Below are 20987 nucleotides of genomic sequence, written 5' to 3'. Positions count from 1 at the left end.
GAATGTGTACGCTATCCATACATGTTATCCGGGGATACGGTACCCTTTCTCACCTTTGTGCAATCACGTGTAATCCATACTGGGCGTGAGAACGGCTGGCGAGCTGTTAAGCAAGCTACAGCACCTGTGGTTTGCACACGTAAGTTTTTTATTTTTTCAGGAATGACGGTTAGGCCTAATTCCGGAACTGCGGTTGACCTGCACTTACTGGGAAATCATCGTTCGCGGGTAATAATTGTAATCAGTGATCCCCATCACTAACGTTGTTCAGCGGGTTATCTGCACCTGTAAGCGACAAACGCTGGCCTTTTCAGTGTAGCGCACATGCAGCCACGGACATGTAAGGGCATGACACACCAGTTATTGGCCAATCTCATGTGCCAGAGCCTCACGTGTCCCTCTAGTAAGCCAGACTCGGACCGCGGGGCATGACGGAGTCTCGTTCGTTAACGGAATTAAGCTTGCAATGTGTGCATCTGTTCTGTAGCTGGCATGGTTGAGGTTTCCCAGGTGGAGTCAAATTTAACCGTAGGCTCCACTCCTGGTGGTGCCCTTCTGGACATTCCTTTAGGCTATGTGCACACGTAGCGTTTTAAAACGCTCACTAAAAACCGGACTCCTTCCCAGAAATCGCGCGATTTCACCGCGATTTTACCGCGATTATGATCGCGATTTTGCCACGATTTTCGCGTGCGTTATTCAAGCACTTTCCAAGCGATTTGAAGCATCGCTTGGAAAGTGATTGACAGGTTGGTCACACTCGTCAAACATAGTGTTTGACAAGTGTGACCAGGTTTTTACTATTGAGGCCGCCTATGCGGCATCAATAGTAAAAGATAGGATGTTAAAATGCTAAAAAAAAAATAAAAAATCGGGGTATATTTACCTTCTGGCGTCCCGCGCTGCATTCCCGGGCCTCAGCGTTCCCAGTAATGCCTTGCGAGACCTGTGATGACGTAGTCTCGCGTTGCTATAGTGATCTCGCGAGACCGCTAGAGTCACGCGAGACTACTTCATTACAGGGCCCTGCCGCAAGGCATTACTGGGAACGCTAGGCCGGGAATGCAGCGCGGGACACTGGAAGGTAAATATACCCCAATTTTTTATTTTTTATTCTTTTTTTTACAGGGGTATGGTACCCAGGGCCTGGAGGACAGTCTCCTCTCCTCCACACCGTGGGTACCAACCGCACATGAGACGCTTAGCTTCCCGCATGGTGGGCATAGCCACATGCGGGAAGTAAGCGATTCTCATGCATTCCTATGGGTGCGGAATCGCGGCAATTCTTTGCGATTCCGCACAAAAGAATGAGCATGCTGCGATTTTTTCCGCGATGCGATTCCGTCGCAGAAAAAAGCGCAGCATTAGCACAGCATGTGCGGAATACCATAGGAATGCATGGGGGGCGTTCTGTACACGATTTTTAAGCATTTTCGCGCCGAAAATCGCGGCAAAAAACGCTTAAAAATCGCTATGTGTGCACACAGCCTTAAGGTTCAGCTTTGCAACCATACTGCCCACGTAAAACAAACACTTTGCCTTCATGAACGCTGTTTGGAGGGTCATGACTCGTGGGAATAACGCCGCCCAATCAGTTAACCTGCTAGAGAGATCCTTCGTTGCTCCCAAGCATGACATCACACTCCCTAGGAGGAAGTGTGTCGCATTTTGTGTCGCATTTTGTGTCGTTGCCTTCCTTGCCCAACGCGAAGACGTTGGCTCAGGTTTTTGTGCAGGAGGTGGTCAGACTACACGGAGTTCCGTCGGACATAGTGTCTGATAGGGGTACCCAGTTTGTGGCGAAGTTTTGGAGAGCTTTTTGCTCACGATTGGGGATCAAGTTGTCTCATTCGTCGGCGTTTCATCCGAAGGTCAACAAAATACGATTTTCCTGTAATTCATTTCTCACACTCCAGGTATGATGACTTCTCTCTGTGTGGGATTTTTGATGTTTAAAAAAGGTTGTCAACTACTTGGGCAATCCCTTCTCATTCCTCATGTTTAGTCCTGTTAAAATAAAAGTACTTATATAAACCTCCCATGCTGGCGCCATTTCAGCAGTGTCAGCATTTGCTTTCTTAGGGCTTTATGAGGTTGTTACGTCATGTAAGCCCTGTGCCCAGTCAGCGCTGGTGTCACTGTCCCCACTTTTGAACAAATCGAGCATCATGAGGCAGTCAGAGAGTGGCCATGGCCCCGGCTTCCTGATGATGTTCAATATGTCCGAAGTCAGGAACAGTGAAGCTGCCGCTGATTGGACACAGGGCTCGTGTGAGGTGACAACCTCACATAAGTCCCGGGAAAGTGAGTCTCAACACCGCTGAAATGGAGCCGGCACGCCAGCGAGTATGAGTGTTCTTATTTTAATGAGGCCAAACATGAGGAATGAGTTCATTAAGAAAAAAAAAAAATATATATATATATAATTATCCCTTGATTAGAAGATTCACTGACAAGAGGATAAAACTAAACTTTATTGATTCCAAATGTAAAACTATACCCACAATTCACCCCCTGAAGGTTAGTCAGAAGGTGACTAATAGTAAAAACATATACCCCACATCTCAGTATATAGGGTGAGGTGACGTATACACACTCACTCTCCAAGTCTCTCATTTCTACGGGTTTCGTCGTCCTCACCAAAGGCGACTCATCAGGAGACTATTTAATATTGACCTATATTCAAGCGAGATAGACAAAGAAAACCCTAAAATCATGTATCATGTTATCTGAAACAGTCAGAAAACGAGCCACATATTGGCAGACCCCAGACTTCACACTATATACTTCATAAGTTATAAGCCACTCCAGTGGAGGTCAGTCATTAATAGAAAGTATGTGAAAATACAGTATATACCACTCAGGGAACACTTAAGTGCTCCAGATATAATTTCCATATTCATACTAAATAATGGCACAGATCTCCCAGACATTATGATTGCAGATATCCCTAGTCTTTATAATAATATTGCATTAACTCCCTGACCCACTGATCTTTGGAGGTAAGTTTTCCCTGAGTGGTAGATATTGGGCCGTCTGAAAATTGAGTCTAGTCTAGGACATTTGTCTGCACTACTAATTCACACCTGTTGCAATACCAAACTAGGGCAGTCCCTATAGGAGGAAAAACACAATAACTATACTGGATTTTCACATACTTTCTATTCCTGACTGACTGCCACTGGAGTGGCTTATAAACTTATGAAGTATATAGTGTGAAGTCTGGGATCTGCTAATATGTGGTTAGTTTTCTGACTGTTTTCAGATAACATGATACGTGATTTTAGTTTTTTTTGCCTCGTCTCGCTTGAATATAGGTCAATATTAAATAGTCTCCTGATGAGTCGTCTTTGGTGAGGACTAGTGTTGAGAGACACCTTCTGATATCATGAAATATCGGATCGGATTGGATCGGACCGATGCCCAAAAAGTATCGGATATCACCGATTCCGATACAGGAAACCAATGCAAGTCAATGGGACAGAAATTTCGGAATTAAAATAAACCCTTTCTTTCCTTGTAGGTTAATTCTACATGAAGAAAAACAACTAATAATAATGTAGAATGTATTGGGGGAGGTGAAGGAGACATTAAAGGCATAGAGGTTCAGCCCAATCAAATGAAATAGCGGGAATTAATTTTATTTTAAGACGTTCGGAGTTACAAAGATATTGACTATGTTAACCTTTTTTATATTTTGTCAGATATGTATGTTTCACTACTTCCATGTTCTTCACCTTCTTTTTTACTTCTCCCACACTTTCTCCTTCATGATCCTCAGCAGCAGCATCTTTTTCATCAACTTCTTCACCTTATTCATCTTTTTCTTCACCTTCTTCCTATTATTCTTTTTTTTTAATTCTTCATATTCTTCTTATTCAACTATTCTTCTTCTTCATATTCTACTTCTTCATCTTCTTTCTATTCTTCTTCATCATATTCTTATTTGTGACAGGCATTCATGTAGTTGTTATCTATAAAAGTTTGAAGATTACACCTTCCGTTCTGCCTGTCACAAAAGATTTACAACAGGATTTGTCCGTGTTCAGTTTGGCCTGCAGCAGCAGGCATTTTTCAGGGGCACCACAAGGAGGAATGGACTTACCCCCATACACTGCTTAGTCTTCTTCTGCTTATAATTTAGATAATATCTTTTGCTCTGATTTTAAGTCTTATGCTTAATGTTGTTCTGCTTTTTGTTCTACTGCTTCTTGGTCTTCTGTCTCTTGTTGTTCTGCTTCTTGGTGGTTGTCTTCATGTTCTTTGTGCTCTTGGTCATCTTCTTCAGGGTCATCTTTTTGGTCTTCTTTGGGGTGGTCTTCAGGGACGTCGTCTTCAGGGTCGTCGTCTTTGGGGTCGTCGTCTTCTTCGGGGTGGTCATCAGGGTGTCGTCTTCAGGGTCATCGTCTTAGGTGTCGTCGTCTTCTTCGGGGTGGTCTTCAAGGTCATCATCTTCAGGGTCGTCGTCAGGGAGATCCAGCGTGATTACCAAAAACCATTTAAAAAGCTTGAACTTGGAAATGTAGCAGAAGGTACAAGAAGGCTGAGGAACTGCCGAGAACCAGCTGTCGGTACTGGAACCCGGATGGGTAGCAGAAGGAACAAGAGCCAATGGCACTACCCAGGACAAGCTGACGGTTCTGGAACCCGGTTACTAAGCAGGAGGTACCTGTGCTAGAAAGCACTACCAAGGACCAGCAGACGTTGCTGGAACTCGGATACCGAGAAGGAGGCACCTAAGCCAAAGGCACTGCCGAGAACCAGCTGACGGTACTGGAACCCGGATGGGTAGCAGAAGCTACAAGAGCTAATGGAACTACCGAAGAACAGATGACGGTGCTGGAACACGGTTACTAAGCGGTAGGTACCTGTGCCAGAAAGCACTACCAAGGACCAGCAGACGTTGCTGGCACTCGGATACTGAGAAGGAGGCACCTAAGCCAAAGGCACTGCCGAGAACCAGCTGACGGTACTGGAACCCGGATGGGTAGCAGAAGGTACCCATGAAAAACAAAGTTGCAAGGCCGCGAGCCGGCCGCAGTTACCAAAACCCACAGTCCTTCAGGGGGTGCTTGTCCTATTGGCACTACGGAACCAGCCTTTATTGCCAGATCCCGCAGCCCACGTAGGAAGCACCTAAACTGCAGTCACCATAGAGTCGGCTAACCCGACCGCAACACGACAAGACAATGTATTGGTGCCAAAGTGACGTTGACACTACCCAGAAACAGCTGGCGTGCTGGAACCAGGCTCGGCAGGAGGGAGTACCTGTGCCAAAGACACTTCTGAGCAGCAACTGGTGGTGTTGGAGCCCAGGGATTACAGAACAGAGTGTAGCCAGAGGCCTAATTGGAGCAAGTTTATAATCTGGAGTAGTGTGAATGTGGACAGAGCAGGCGAAATTGCCGGACACAGCAGGGGATCAGCTGACATTACTGAACCCCACTAACACTGGAGCATGTGTTGATTGTGCAGACGGCACTTCTGAGCAACAACTGGCGGTGTTGGAGCACAGGGTCAATCATGAAGTAGGCTAAGGCCTAATTGGAGCAAGTTTAAAATCAGTTGTAGTGTGAATGTGGAGGGAGCAGGAGATATTGCTGGACACACAGCAGGGGAGCAGCTGGCATTACTGAAGGCCACTAACACAGGAGCTAGTGTTTTTCTCTGTGCAGACAGCACTTCTGAGCAACAACTGGCGGTGTTGGAGCCCAGGGTCAATCATGGAGTAGGCTGAGGCCTAATTGGAGCAAGTTTAAAATCAGTTGTAGTGTGAATGTGGAGGGAGCAGGAGATATTGCCGGACACACAGCAGGGGAGCAGCTGGCGTTACTGAACCCCACTAACACAAGAGCTAGTGTTTTTCTCTGTGCAGATGGCACTTCTGAGCAACAACTGGCGGTGTTGGAGCCTAGGGTCAATCATGGAGTAGGCTGAGGCCTAATAGGAGCAAGTTTAAAATCAGTTGTAGTGTGAATGTGGAGGGAGCAGGCGATATTGCCGGACACACAGCAGGGGAGCAGCTGACGTTACTGAACCCCACTAACACAGGAGCTAGTGTTTTTCTCTGTGCAGACGGCACTTCTGAGCAACAACTGGTGGTGTTGGAGCCCAGGGTCAATCATGGAGTAGGCTGAGGCCTAATTGGAGCAAGTTTAAAATCAGTTGTAGTGTGAATGTGGAGGGAGCAGGAGATATTGCTGGACACACAGCAGGGGAGCAACTGGCGTTACTGAACCCCACTAACACAGGAGCTAGTGTTTTTCTCTGTGCAGATGGCACTTCTGAGCAACAACTGGTTGTGTTGGAGCCCAGGGTCAATCATGAAGTAGGCTGAGGCCTAATTGGAGCAAGTTTAAAATCAGTTGTAGTGTGAATGTGGAGGGAGCAGGAGATATTGCTGGACACACAGCAGGGGAGCAGCTGACGGTACTGAACCCCACTAACTAGTGTTTTTCTCTGTGCAGACGGCACTTCTGAGCAACTGGCGGTGTTCGAGCCCAGGGATTACAGTTCAGGTGGTAGAAACATGAACACAACAGGAGACCTGGATACTGTTGCCAACCAATTTTTTATTCTGTAAGAGGACTGGCAATTTCCGGCGAGATCCAGGCCTTGTTCATTTTCAGAAAAGTAAGCCGGTCAACGTTATCAGAGGGTAGTCGCATGCGACGGTCTGTTAGTACACCACCTGCAGCACTAAAGACGCGTTCCGATAATAGACTAGCAGCAGGGCAAGCCAGCACCTCCAATGCATACTGGTTAAGCTCTGGCCATGTATCCAGCTTAGAGACCTAAAACTTGAAGGGGGAAGAGCCGTCTGGGAGTACACTGAGAGGGCAAGACATGTCTGTCACCATCTGAAGGAAACGTTGCCTCCTGCTGACTGGAGCCGTCTGTGATGGTGTAGACATTTGTGGCGGGCACGCAAAACTTTGCCACATTTGGGCCATACTGGTCTTGCCTTGTGCTGAGGCACTGCCTCTGCACCCTCTTTGTGCAGAGCTTCCTCCACTGCCTCTATGCACAGAGCTGCTTTGTAAAGCACTAGCAGCAGGGTGGAATGGAGAACATGATGGAATGCACCAGTGTGTCTTGGTAGTCCCGCATTTTACGCTCCCGGTTCAACGGTGTTATGAGGCTTTGTAAGTTGTCCCGCTAGCGAGGATCTAGGAGGGTGTACACCCAATAATCAGCCGTGTTGAGAATGTGGTCGATGCGGCGGTCGCTTCTCAGGCACTGCAGCATGAAATCAACCATGTGCTGCAGACTCCCAACTGGCCAAGAAACGCTGTCCCCTTCTTGAGGCGTCATCTCTGCCTGCTCTGCATCACCCCACCCTCGCTCTACATACTGACTACTAGAGCATTGTGTACCTCCCTCCTCTGGAGAGATGTCTTCCTCCTCCATTGACTCCTCCTCATCCTCCTCACAAAGTGTCCCCTGCCTAGGCCTTTGTGAGGAACCACATTGCGCAGACTGTCCAGAAGCAGATGGCATTTGTGACTCCTCATCCTCCACCTCTTCCAAAACCTCCTCCCTTAGTGCTTGCAGTGTTTTTTGAAGCAGGCAGATAAGGGGGACAGTCATGCTGACTAGTGCATCATCTGCACTCGCCATCCACGTGGAATCATCGAAGGCACGCAAAACGTGGCAGATGTCCTTCATAGAGGCCCACTCAGTGGTGGTGATGTGTGAATGGCGAGCAGTACGACTTGTTTGCGCCTGATGCAGCTGGTACTCCATTACTGGTGCCTGCTGCTCACACAACCGCTCATATGTAACGATGAATTCCACGTGGTGGGTAGGCCACATATGATGCGATGTTCCGGAAGGCGGAATCGGCGCTGATATGCGCGATCTTGCCATGCTGGAACGCCGTGAGCACACTCTATGCGGACCTTGTGCAGCAGTGCATCAAGATCCGGATAGTCCCTCAAAAACTCTGCATGATCAAGTTGAGCACATGTGCCAGAGATGGGATGTGAGTGAGGTTGCCTAGGCCCAGAGCTGCCACCAGATTTCGGCCATTGTCACACACTACTATGCCTGGCTGGAGATTCGCTGGCACAAACCACACGTCGCTCTCCTGCTTGATGGCATTCCAAAGCTCCTGCACTGTGTGGCTTCGATTCCCCAAATAAATTAATTTCAGTATGGCCTGTTGACGTTTGGCCATGGCTGTGCTCATATTGGTCGTAACAGGTAAGGATTCACGGGTCCATGTGGAGGTAGACTATGACAGCTTCTGCAGCGCTGATTCTGAGGAACTGGAGTATGAGGAGTCAATGTGTACAGACTGGATTCCTGCAATCCTTGAAGTTGGCAGAACACGTACAGCGCCACTCTCAAGATCTGTACCCGGCTCCACAACGTTTACCCAATGGGCAGTGAGGGACAGGTATCATCCCTGTCCATGGTTACTGGTCCACGCATCGGTGGTCAGGTGGACCTTGCTGCTGAGGGCGTTTAGTAGCACATGTTTAATTTTTCCCTCCACATGCTTTTGCAGGGCAGGGACGGCTTGCCTGCTGAAATAAAAGCGGCTGGGCACATTGTATTGTGGGACTGCCAATGCCATGAAGTTATGGAAGGTGTCAGTCTCCACCAGCCTGAATGAGAGCATTTCAAGGGCCAATAGTTTTGCAATGCCAGTATTCAGAGCCTGTGCTCGGGGATGGCTTGCCGAGTATGGCGGCCTTTTCTCCCATGCCTGTGCTACTGCTGGCTGTAGAGTGGCCTGGGAGTGTGAGGATGATAGGGAACGTGGTGCTGTGGGTGTAGTTACACTGGGTCTCTGTACAACAGTGCCAGAGGTTCTTCCATGGCAATCCTGTGAGGAAGCCGAACCAGCTGTGTGTGAGCTGGAGGAAGAGGCTACAACACGAGCTAAAGAGGTGGTAGGTGGTGCTGTAGGTTGGCCTACGCCTTCAGTGTGTCTTTCTAACTCCACCACATGCTTGGTCCGCACGTTTCCACATATTTGTTGTATTGAGGTTGCTGATACTTTTCCCTCTTTTGACTTTCTGATTACACAGCTTGCATTTGACAAAAGCAAATGTCATCTGCAACTGTGTCAAAAAAAGGCCCACGCACTGCAAATTCTGGGAGCGCCCGTTTTGGGTTTTGGAAGAGGAATGCTCCTAATGGGTGCCGAAGTGGAGACTACAGGCAACCAAGTCTGCCCCCTCCCTCCTGTCTTGGCTGTTCAGGGAATCTCTTCCTCAGAGCTGCTCCCACCACCTTCCTGTTCCTCACGCCATGATGGGTCAAGGACCTCATCATCTACACTACCCTCTTCAAACACCTGCTTCTCCTGGGTAGTCTCGCCAGCCCAGTACGCACCAGAAAGTGGCACCTGAGTCTCATCATCAGATGCGTACTGAGGTGTGCTGACTATAGGCACTGGCCCACCCGCCTCTTCAGATTCAGAGAGACAAAGCTGTTGCGCATCATTGCATACTCCCTCTTCTTCACATTCTAGAATGCTGCTTGGCTGGCCCCCTCTTTCCAAGCCAAGAGTTTCAGAGAACAGAAGTAGAGAATGAGATGGCTCCTGTCCAGGGCTCTCTAACTGCCTGGGCAATTTGGCAGGTGGTGAAGAGACAGATGGTTGCTCTTCAGTGCTCTGGACCTGAGAGGATGTGGAAGTAATTGAAGTCGCGTTAGCTGCCATCCATCCGACAACGGCTTCAATTTGTTCCTCCCGCAGCAGTGGGGTACGGCGAGCTCCTACAAAGCTGCGCATAAAGGACTGTTCCCTGTTAAAACTGGGGGATGCTGAGTCACTGGTGCCCGCAGCAGGCACAGAATCCCCACGTCCTCTCCCTGCTGAAACTCAACGCCCACATGCCTTACTCCCTGCCTTCTTAATCTTGGTAGACTGATAAAGATAGGCAGAAAAGAACTAAGGGCTTAGTGTGCTTACTCCTGAACAGCTGATAACAGGTATCAGAAACACTAATTTTATAAAGTGTGTGGACTACACTTTAATATGAGCTAATGTGGCCTACACAACTGTAAAGTGGAGTGTTTGGTGAACTTTATTTACGAGGTTTTTTAAAAAAAACAAACAAAAGGGATGTGACCAAAGATGTAAAAGCGATAGTATCACAAACTTTTTGGAGCTATTACAATGCAGGAAGGTAACCTACAATGCAATAGATGAGGCTCCAAAAAATAGGCTAATACTAATCTGGCTGCGGCTGCAGGGCACAAGCCAGCAAAAAGGCTCCTCTATCTACTCCTATATAGTGTTTGCAACCAATCTAGCTGGATACGGATGGAAGCACACTAATAGGAGAAATTCAGGAAAAATAAGCAGCACTACAGCAAAAAAAGGACAATGTATGAGGTAGTGATGCATGCTGAGCGGACTACAACCAGAGGTGGCTGCAGAACACACTACAGCGTGAGCTGCACTCACACACAGAGACCTCACAGACAGCCGTGAACAGTGCAGAGAACTGTGCACTAGCACAGAAAGGATGCAGAAAGGCTCCGCTATCTACTCCTATATAGTGCTTGCAACCAATGTAGATGGATACGGATGGATGCACACTAATAGAAGAAATCAGTAAAAATGAGCAGCAATAAAAAAAAAAAAAATATGTATGAGGCAGTGACGCACGCTGAGCGGCCTACAACCAGAGGTGGCTGCAGAACACACACCGTGAGCTGCACTCACACACACAGACCTTGCAGACAGCTGTGAACAGCGCTGCAAGGCAAAAGAAAGCTTCACACAGGGGTTGCTAAAGTAGCCTGGGTAAAGCACAATATAGCAAATCGCTATCTCTTACTGTCCCTCAGAGTCAGAAGAGCAGTGTCCTGTCCCTAACTGAATTCACAGCAGAGTGAACCCACAATGGCGGCGGCTTTTATAGTGCATCATGACATCATTTCTGCAGCCAATCACAGCCATGCCATTAGTTAACATATATATAATATATAATAACTACTTGCGCTAGCTAGGTCAATCCGGGAAAACACTACAAATGAATTTAGGTGTATATAATAACATGCCTAACATGCCTAACAGGATGTGCCCACACTTCTTAGGATTCCTCATTGGCTGAATAAAATCAAACTGGCTCATAGCATTATGGGAACTTCCGATTCCGGTATTTGATATGCTAAAAGTATCGGAACTTAGTATCGGCATTCCGATACTGCGAATATTGGCCGATACCCGATATTTGCAGTATCAGAATGCTCAACACTAGTGAGGACGATGAAACCCGTAGAAATGAGAGGCTTGGAGAGTGAGTGTGTATACGTCACATCACCAAATATATACTGAGACGTGGGGTATGTTTTTTCTATTAGTCACCTTCTGACTAACTTTCATCGGGTGAATTATGGGTATAGTTTTACATTTGGAATTAATAAAGTTTAGTTTTATCCTTTTGTCAGCAAACATGAGGAATAACAAGAGACAACCCTTTTAAGAAGATCCAATTTTCATTAGAACTATTCCAACATTATGAACATAAAGGCTTCTCCCCATGTGACATCTCTTATGTTTATTAACAGTTGATTTCCAAGTAAAATATTTCCCACATTAAGAAAATGAAAAAGGCTTCTCCTCTGTGTGAGTTCTCTGGTGACTAACAAGACGCTCTTTCCGGTTAAAACGTTTCCCACATACTGAACAGGAAAAAGGCTTCTCCCCTGTATGACTTCTCTGGTGACTAGCAAGAGGTGATTTCTGGTTGAAACATTTCCCACATTCTGAACAGGAAAAAGGCTTCTCCCCTGTATGAATTTTCTGGTGACTAAAAAGATTTGATTTCTGGTTGAAACATTTCCCACATTCTGAACAGGAAAAAGGCTTCTCCCCTGTATGAGTTCTCTGGTGACTAACAAGAGGTGATTTCTGGTTGAAACATTTCCCACATTCTGAACAGGAAAAAGGCTTCTCCCCTGTATGAATTTTCTGGTGACTAAAAAGATTTGATTTCTGGTTGAAACATTTCCCACATTCTGAACAGGAAAAAGGCTTCTCCCCTGTGTGAGTTCTCTGGTGACTAACAAGAACCGATTTTCGGTTAAAATATTTCCCACATTCTGAACAGGAAAAAGGCTTCTCCCCTGTGTGAGTTTTCTGGTGACTAACAAGAACCGATTTTCGGTTAAAATATTTCCCACATTCTGAACAAGAAAAAGGCTTCTCTCCTGTGTGAGTTTTCTGGTGACCAACAAGATGTGATTTACGTGCAAAACATTTCTCACATTCTGAACAAGAAAAAGGCTTCTCCCCTGTGTGACTGCTCTGATGATTAACAAGAACCGATTTCCAGTTAAAACATTTCCCACATTCTGAACAGGAAAAAGGCTTCTCCCCTGTGTGAGTTTTCTGATGACTAACAAGATGTGATTTACGTACAAAACTATTGTCACATTCTGAACAAGAAAAAGGCTTCTCCCCTGAGTGGATTCTCTGGTGAGTAACATAATCTGATTGATTGCTAAAACATTTCCCACATTCTGGACAGGAAAAAGGCTTCTCCCCTGTGTGAGTTATTTGGTGTGTAACAAGATTCCCTTTCTTGATAAAACATTTCCCACATTCTGAACATGAAAATGACTTCTTTGCTTTAGGAGCAGTTTGTTTTTTAATGCCTCTTTTGTGACTTTGATTTTCCTTAGTAGTCGGTAATGAATCAGATGATGGGACCTGTTCCATAGGATCAGATGACAGATCTTTGCTGTGAATGGATGATGGTATATCTGGAGTAACAGCAGTCACTTCAGTTGTATCTTGTAGGATCTCAATATCATCACATTTAAAAATTGAAGACGTCAGCTCTCCTTCTGATCTCCTGGTACAGTCATCTGCTAAGATAAAAAAACAATTATTTTTTAATAAAATATCCTCGAGTTTTATATTTTTGAATATTTCTACTTAAACTGTTCATAAAAATGGTAAGCTATTTAAAAAATTTTATTTATCAAAACAATGACAGTTCACAGTCTAATAGAAAACCTTGCTGGATGAACCAGTAGTGTGTGGTGATCCCGATCCACTCGCCTGTCACATTTACTTTCCTTGCTTTGGCAACACTAAATGTATTTTGGTCCTGTCAATAAAGCCTATTTGAGTCTGAGTTCAACTTTTTATTCATTCTGCCTCCCAAATATCAAATAAAAAGAAACCAATCAATGTTATGTAGGCAAAAATAATACCAATTCTCATCTCACAAAAAACAAGTCCCCACTCAGGTCCATCATCTCTCAATGGAAAAACAGAGGCTCCCACACTATTAGTGACTGAAAGGCTGTTAAAAAGCAACAGGGTTTCTATAAACCGATCCTGCAAAATCCGCTCTCACTTCTGAGCCTTGCAGTGTGCTCACACAACATTTAGGATCCCTGTATTTAGCAATATTATAGTGAGAAGAACCCACTTAATTTATGGTGTGTGTCTCCTGGAGCACAATCTGGGCACTATGTGTTGGGTGATAAAATGGCAAATGTGTAATTTTCACTCTCCAACATCCACTGCGAGTTAATTTCTGGAAAGTGGCTGTGGAGTCAAAATATTCAGTCCTCCTATAGATTATAACCCTCAGTGAATTAATTTATAAAATGGAATCACTTTATGGGGATTTCGACTTTTCTGGTTTTCTGTCATTTAGTTATATTAGGGCTCCTGCATATGGTGTGTCCAATCCCATCAGGGATCTGTTCCTGGGGTCCAGCTGGAGTAATCTGCTCCCTACTTCAGCCAAATGGAAAGTACCACACCCTACTAAAGCTCAAAGCATATGGCCGGAATCTGCCAGACACAGCGTTGTTCTCCTCTGGTTCAGTCCTCTGTGCTCAGCTCGCGGCTTTTGTCTTCTGCTGTGACCGTGGCCCGTTTACTGACTACTCTTCTGTCTTCTGATTCTGTATTCTGTCCTTCTAACATGAGTGAGGCCGGACAATCCCACCACAATCAAACTATCAAACAGAATGAACAGGTAAAAAAAGACATAAAATAAAGAAATATATTACATCCTCAACAACAATGTATGAACAAGGGGAGAACTCCAACAGTAAACTGGAGATGCACTCATTAATGGTGGAGCATTGGAGCTACTATGGGTCCTGACCAGAAGATTAGAGAAAATAACATTGCTCCCCATTTCAGGAGAGATTGTGCAGTAATCTGAATTTCTTAGGATCGAAAACAATATAATTTATGACATGGAGTGAATCTAAGAAACCAGGGCTCGAGTCATGCCGACATATCTCCTGCAGGCACGAATAAATGTATATTACAGCCATTAGCCACTCACAGCTTAGAGATATATCATGGCACAGGGGTAATGGCTTTCCTGTAGTTTATCACAATCCTCCTTGAAATTAGTTTTAATACAAACTGAAAAGTCAGCAGGCCTGGATTGATAATCTGCGGTCAGATGGCTGCTGGGCCGGCGGCTCTGAGCTTCAAAATGGGCCACTGGCCCTTTAGAACTTCTTTACAGGCCCTGGCGCGTGCATACTCTCTCGGTGCATGCATTGACCAGGGCCACGGCGGCCCGTGTCAGATCGTGAACATGGCCCTTGTCAGTGCAGAGAAGCAGTAGAGTGTGCACTAGGGCCTGTCCAGAAGTTTGAAAAGCCTGCTGCCACAGCCTTCTCCTGAAGCTTTCCCAGGGGATTTGTTCCTTCCTGTCCCACAGTGGCTGCCAAGTGCTGCTGCTGCGGTGGTGGTGGTGCTGGCGGCGGCTCCTCCACCCAGCCGGCCCCCCCTGATCCCGGAGGACGGTGGTGCAGCCGAGCAGGCACTGAAAGCTGTATGCATCAAGAGGATGGTGCAGCTGGCAGCGGAGCTCCTGCTGCTGCTGGGACTTGTGCTCCTCAGACTGCACATTACTGTGCTGCGAGGGAGTCCTGCCAGCCCGGCCAATGTCAGCAGCCAGCACCAGATGAGTCTGCTCCTGGCTACCATGCTCCCAGAAAGTTTAGGAAAACTTTACTTGATGCAGGGACAGATATACGTGATGGATGATGCCACCTGCGGCTCAAACCCTGGGTGCAGTGTGAACATGATGATGTGGGGAGGGGGGGGGAGGGGACTGCACATGATGATGTGGGGAGGGGGGGGGAAAGGGGGACTGCACATGATGATGTGGGGAGGGTGGTTAAAGGGGACTGCACGTGAAGTGGGGGTTAAAAGAAACTGCAAAGCATGACATGGGGATAAAGGGAACTGCACATGATGATGTGGGGGGTTAAAGGGGGACTGCTCATGATGATGTGGGGAGGGGGCTAAAGGGGGACTGCACATGAGGTGGGGGGAGGGGGACTGCAAATGATGAATTGAGAGAGTGTTAAGAGGGACAGCAAATGAGTTGAAAGTGGGGGGGTGGGGATAGCAAATGATGATTTGGAGAGAGAGCAAAAAATGAATTTTTAGGGTGGGGGAGTAAATGATGTATTGAATGTGGGGGTAGAGCTGTTGATAATGAATAGAGGGTGGGAGTGAGAAGACTTGACAATGAATTGGGGGGAAGGGGCACGTAAATATAATGAGTCGGGGGAGCAGGAGGTACATAGTGAGGGGCGTGGAGTATGCAGTGACTGGTAATGAATTGGCGAAGATTACAGGTGCTAATTAATTTATATATTTATTAGGTGGGGAAAGTGGCTATGTATAGCTAGAAGGAGCTCAGTGACGCATTATAATTTATATTTGGAATGGTGGGTTGCATAATAACCAATTATATATTAATGGTGGATGCATATCTGTATTCAGTTGTGTAGTGTAGAAGAAAGGAAAAAAAGAGGGGAATGTGCTCTGGAAGCTGTGCTGTAGGTAACTGTGTTATTTTATGCAGATATGAGTCCTGGCTGGAAGATGTGATGGCGGTCTGTGCTGCATGAAAAAGAAAAGCAAAGATAAAGGACTTCAGCTAGAGACATCAATGGTAAGTCAGTGTGTTACCTGTACACTTACACTATACACTATATACAGAGCTCCTGTGTATAATGTCACCAGTGATCACTGTATTATCTGTACACTGATACTGTATACTATGTACAGAGTTCCTGTGTATAATGTCACTTAGGATTTTTGTTTTATTAATGTTCAGTATTGTAATATTCAGATATTCAGTCACTATGTGGTGGTAATATGTGGTGTGGTCATTTTGTGATGGTATTTGTCCCTTGTATGTTTTATTCATGGTCATTTAAAAAAATGTATGTGACTCATTCCCTTAAAGAAAAATACATAAAAATAAATTTACATTTAATAGGTTAGAGTAGAGTAGGGTCAGCCAAAAAAGTACCGTGTCGTGGTGGCAGCTTAAAATTCTTTTGGCCAGAACAAAAGCTGCTGGCTATGTAAGTGATCTGGTGTTTGATGGGAACTGTTTTTCCAAGAGTGAGCGGTGGGACTGTGGAAGGTTTGAAGAGTGGAGGCGGAGCTGGGGTGGAGCCTGGGTGTAGTCTCAAGGGGGCCCGAAAATTTTGCCAGTATGTGGCACTGAAATTCCTAGTGGCAGCCCTGCTGCTCATTACCACTTTTACTGTCCTGCATACACAATGCACAGTACCACTCCTCCTGTATGGTATATATACACTGCTCAGTACCACTTTTCCTGTCCTGTATATATACACTGCACAGTACCACTCCTGTCCTGTTGTTGGAGAGGCGACATTGGTCTTTGGGAGGGTTAATATTGATTTATACTATGGTAAAATAAGAAATGCTGTATTTTTCGGACTATAAGACGCACTTTTTTCCTTCCAAAATGTGGAGGAAAATGGGTGGTGCATCTTATAGTCCAGATGTACTGGCTCTGGCTGTGGTGGGGAGGTGGGAGAGCGGCATCGGCGGAGCAGTGGGTCACAGAGGCAGGAGCCGGCGGCTACAGCTAAGGCTACTTTCACATTAGCGTTTTTTAGCGCTGCACTTCGTGCGCAATAGAAACGCATGCAAAAAATGCATCATGCATTTTGCATGCGTTTGCGGTTTTTAGGCACATGAGTTTTAACCAGTTTCGAGCCATGTTAACTCTTAAACCGCATGCGATTTCAACGCAGGCGTGCACATGTCCATATGCACGGCTGTGTTCCCTTAGACTGATGTGTTATTTTGGCGCATTCCGTGTACATGCGTTTCTTTTTACGCCGTTGGACGGACCCAAAAATGCAACAGGTTGCGTCAGGTGCGCCTAGGAGCACACTACAAAAAAACGCATGTGCACGAAAACGCATACGAACGCATGCAAACGCTAGACCATGCGCCTGCCAGGGATGTCATGCGCTGCTTGCAAGCTGATGGGCAGCTGCTGGAATACTCAGTACTCTGCACGCAGGGACTGTTTGTGCAGAGAGCAGTGAGTATTCCTTGCTCTTCAGTATAGCGCAGTGTCAGCCGGAGCAGCAGGAAGGCTCCAGCTGACAATGTGCGCACTACTGAAGAGCAATGAATACTCACTGCTCTCTGCGATGAACAGTCCTGGCATGCAGAGAGCACTGAGTATTCTGGCAACTGCCCTTTGGCTTGAAAGCAGTGCATAACGTCCCTGCCAATCGCTGCTTACAAGTATAAAGCAGCTGCTGGTGTCGGAACAAGATGCTGCAAGGGAGCGCTTGGAAGGTAAGTGTAATGTTTGTTTTTTTTATCTTTTATGATGGGGCCATGCATACCAGGATAAGGAAAGGATGGGATCAATCATATCAGGATAAGGATTGGGCCATACATACAAGGACTGGGATGGGGCCAGTCATAACAGGTAAAGGATGGAGCCCTGCAGGCCAGGACAGGGAAGGGGCCATGCATACCATTATATGGATGAGGGTGATCATTCCTGCCAGGATATGGATGAGGTGGACCATTCCTACCAGGATAGGGATGAGGAGCCATGCACACTAAGATGAGATGGGGCCCTGCATACCAGGATAGGGATGGAGCCATGCATACTAGGACGAAATGGGGACCCTGCATATCAGTATAGGTATGAGGGCGATCATTCCTGTCAGTATAGGGATGAGGAAACCATGCATACAATGCCAGGGATGAGTTGGCATGCATACCATGATGGGGATGAGGGAGCCATGCATACCAGGATAGGGATGAGGGAGCCATGCATACCAGGATAGGGATGAGGGGCCATGTGTTTCAGGATGAAGATAAGAGGACCATATTTACCAAGATATTAAGTACAGAATTGACCACATTTTTGCTTCAGTCTTTTTTTCCCCCTAATTTCCTCCTCTAAAACATAGGTCCGTCTAATAGTCTGAAAAATACAGTGGATATATTGGAAAACCCATTTAAATGGATTATGCAAAGTAATCCCCTATCCTGAGACCTATGTAGTCGCTGGGGTACGACCACTGGGACCTCCATGATCCCGAGAACCGGCGATCTAAAAAAGAGGTCGATCATGCGCACTGAGGTGGCATTCACACATGGCACTTCAAATAACTCCTTTAAGATGAGTGTTGAAGGGCAGGACAAAGTATAACAAAATCCACTGATCGGGTGTGGGGGGAGTGTTATAGTATGTGGGCTGGTGGGGTTTGTGTGGCAGGGCTGCTTTTTTATCCCAGTACGGCTCTGAAAGTCAAGATAAAGGGAAACTGCTGCTATTGTACAGAAATTCACACTTGGCCTCACTGCACATTTAATGTTGTCAATCATAAAAGCAACTTTTGGCCAGAAAGACTGGACCTGGTCTTGAAGGGACCATATGAGCACATTCAGCAGCACAGAAGGGAGAGAAGGTAGATTCATCCAATAAGATACCAGGATTCTAGGAAGCCAACAGCATCATTACCCTCCGATTTCTGATACAGACCCATCATAATACTTTTCTTCAAGTGATTTTCTAATTTATCAGAACATTCTATGTACGCTGTCATTTGGCTTTGTAGTTTACAGACATGGGCAGGTAACGGTGAGCATCTTCTAATCCCAGGGGGTAGATGGATCCTCCAGGTGATAAGTTCTATAGAAAAGGGCTTTCAATACCCAAAGTCATTTGAACAGTTTTGGGTGAGGGATAATGTTGTGGTCTAGAGGCAAAATGGTGATCATGGTAATACGGCCGGACTACACCAACAATAAAGAGGCCACAGCCGGTGACTGAGAAAAATCTGTGACTTCTCTGCATTTAGTTGTTACTACTCACCTGGGTAGTCATATGTGGGAATCTCCTCTTTACACCGCTCATCACCCCTCACATATGTCTTTGTAGCATTAATATGGGTCAGATCTTCACTCTGAAACAAATATTATAAAAGTCACAGACAGATGGAGAAGTCACATCTATGATCAGCTCTAATCCTGCCATCTCCACCGCTCTCATTACACAAGTAGAAAACATATAATACTGGTGGATAAAACAAGACTGAGCACAAGATCTTCACAGCCGTCTACACATCATAGGGGAGATCTCATGACACCTTCTCTCCATCTACCTGATGATCCTGAGGACCATTGGGATCTTCTTGTTTACAGTTCTGTGGAAATAGAGGACGGGGACATCTCTGTGGTGTTGTCCTTCTACTGATTAGAACTGGAGGAAACACATACAGGGACTGAATTCATTCTTTTCATATAGATATAGGCCGAGTATGTTTAGTCCTGACTATTACCTGGTGATGTGAGGGGCTGGGGAACCTCCATTATGACGTTCTTGTACAGATCTCTGTGTCCTTCTAAATACTCCCACTCCTCCATGGAGAAATAGACAGCGACATCCTGACATCTTATAGGAACCTGACACATACAATAATACCGTCATCCCCCGATCCCTTCATAGCGTTATTGTGTAATGTCCCAGCATTCCCAGCAGTGTCACCTCTCCAGTCAGCAGCTCAATCATCTTGTAGGTGAGTTCTAGGATCTTCTGGTCATTGATGTTCTCATGTATAAGGGAGTGAGGTGGAGGTCCCGTGATTGGGCTCAGGGTTCTTCCGGATCCCTCAGACACAGGGTCCTGACAGCGCTCACTAGAGGTCTTCTTCACTACTGTGTAATCCTGGTTATGGAGAGACACATTAATAAATCTCACTACAGACATTTCCAGAGTCCTCACCTCTCCAGTTCTGTCCATCTGTTATTCCCATAGATAAGAATGATGTAATGTGATGTCATCAGAATCCCTCACCTCTCCAGTAAGCCGGAAGAGGATCTCTAGGGTGAGGTGTAATATTTTCTCTGCCATCTTTTCTCTGTCCATATCTATCTTTGATGGGTAAATCAGGAAAATTCTCTTTTGTAGAAGGTCTTCACTGAGAGGATCCGATATTGTAGAGATCTGAATGAGAAGAAGATGAGCCGATGTAACATCATAAAAAAATGTGTAATACAATTACTGGGGATAATAAGGGAAACATAGGAGGAAATTATTTTTCACTAGTTTATTTTCTTCTTTACATATACTAATAAAACATTTTAGGCCACAGACAACAAGCAGTTTCTCCCTCGGAGTCGGCAGCTGAATACGTTTCTCATAGACTCATCTTCCATAACGCTAATTCTCGTCTCATTTACCGACACTGGAATCGGCATTAGCAATACTGCAGGAGATATTCATTACACGTGACAGGAGAAATAACTACTTCATGATGAGGACGACATCTTCATCTTCTACTACGGCTCTAGAAACATATTTGTCCAGAGTCCGTCACTGACTCCATCACCACCGGCCGTCTATATGAAGGTTTCCCGTCTTCACCGGACTGTAATCTTCAATCATGTTAGATCTCAGCTCTGATTCACACACAGAAGTTTGAGGCTTTTATAAAAGCTTTTATGTAAGAACATCAAGACAGAAGTTATTTGCTGCCAATGTCTCCATGTAATCTTCCATATATTACATGGAAAACACCAAAAAAAAGTGTGAAAATATTCCTAAAATAATTATAGTGAAGTGTTGAGGCACCAAATAGAAAGTTTTTACCCAGTATATGAACACATTCAACCAATGTTACAACCTCCACTATATTAAATCTTCAGGGTGACTATTTATAATCAA

General features: G+C 45.7%; 1 protein-coding gene across 1 annotated transcript; it reads right to left on the bottom strand.

Annotated features, from left to right (window-relative positions):
• Window positions 1–11510: 11510 nt before the first annotated feature.
• LOC141094277 (uncharacterized) lies at window positions 11511–20513 on the bottom strand. Its single transcript, XM_073580111.1, has 6 exons — window positions 20118–20513; window positions 19809–19988; window positions 19603–19726; window positions 19426–19523; window positions 19137–19227; window positions 11511–12840 (listed from the first exon to the last, which is right to left on the bottom strand). Exons 1-6 carry the CDS (start codon window positions 20187–20189, stop codon window positions 11564–11566), a joined length of 1842 nt encoding a protein of 613 aa, XP_073436212.1. The 5' UTR covers window positions 20190–20513; the 3' UTR covers window positions 11511–11563.
• Between the last annotated feature and the right edge of the window lie 474 nt (window positions 20514–20987).

This window comes from Dendrobates tinctorius, unplaced genomic scaffold (assembly GCF_039654945.1).
Source record: "Dendrobates tinctorius isolate UK_male_01 unplaced genomic scaffold, ASM3965494v1 ptg000063l, whole genome shotgun sequence".
Classification (NCBI taxonomy): domain Eukaryota; kingdom Metazoa; phylum Chordata; class Amphibia; order Anura; family Dendrobatidae; genus Dendrobates; species Dendrobates tinctorius.
Note: the sequence above shows the minus strand (reverse complement) of the source record. Positions and strands in the feature narration are given on the sequence as shown.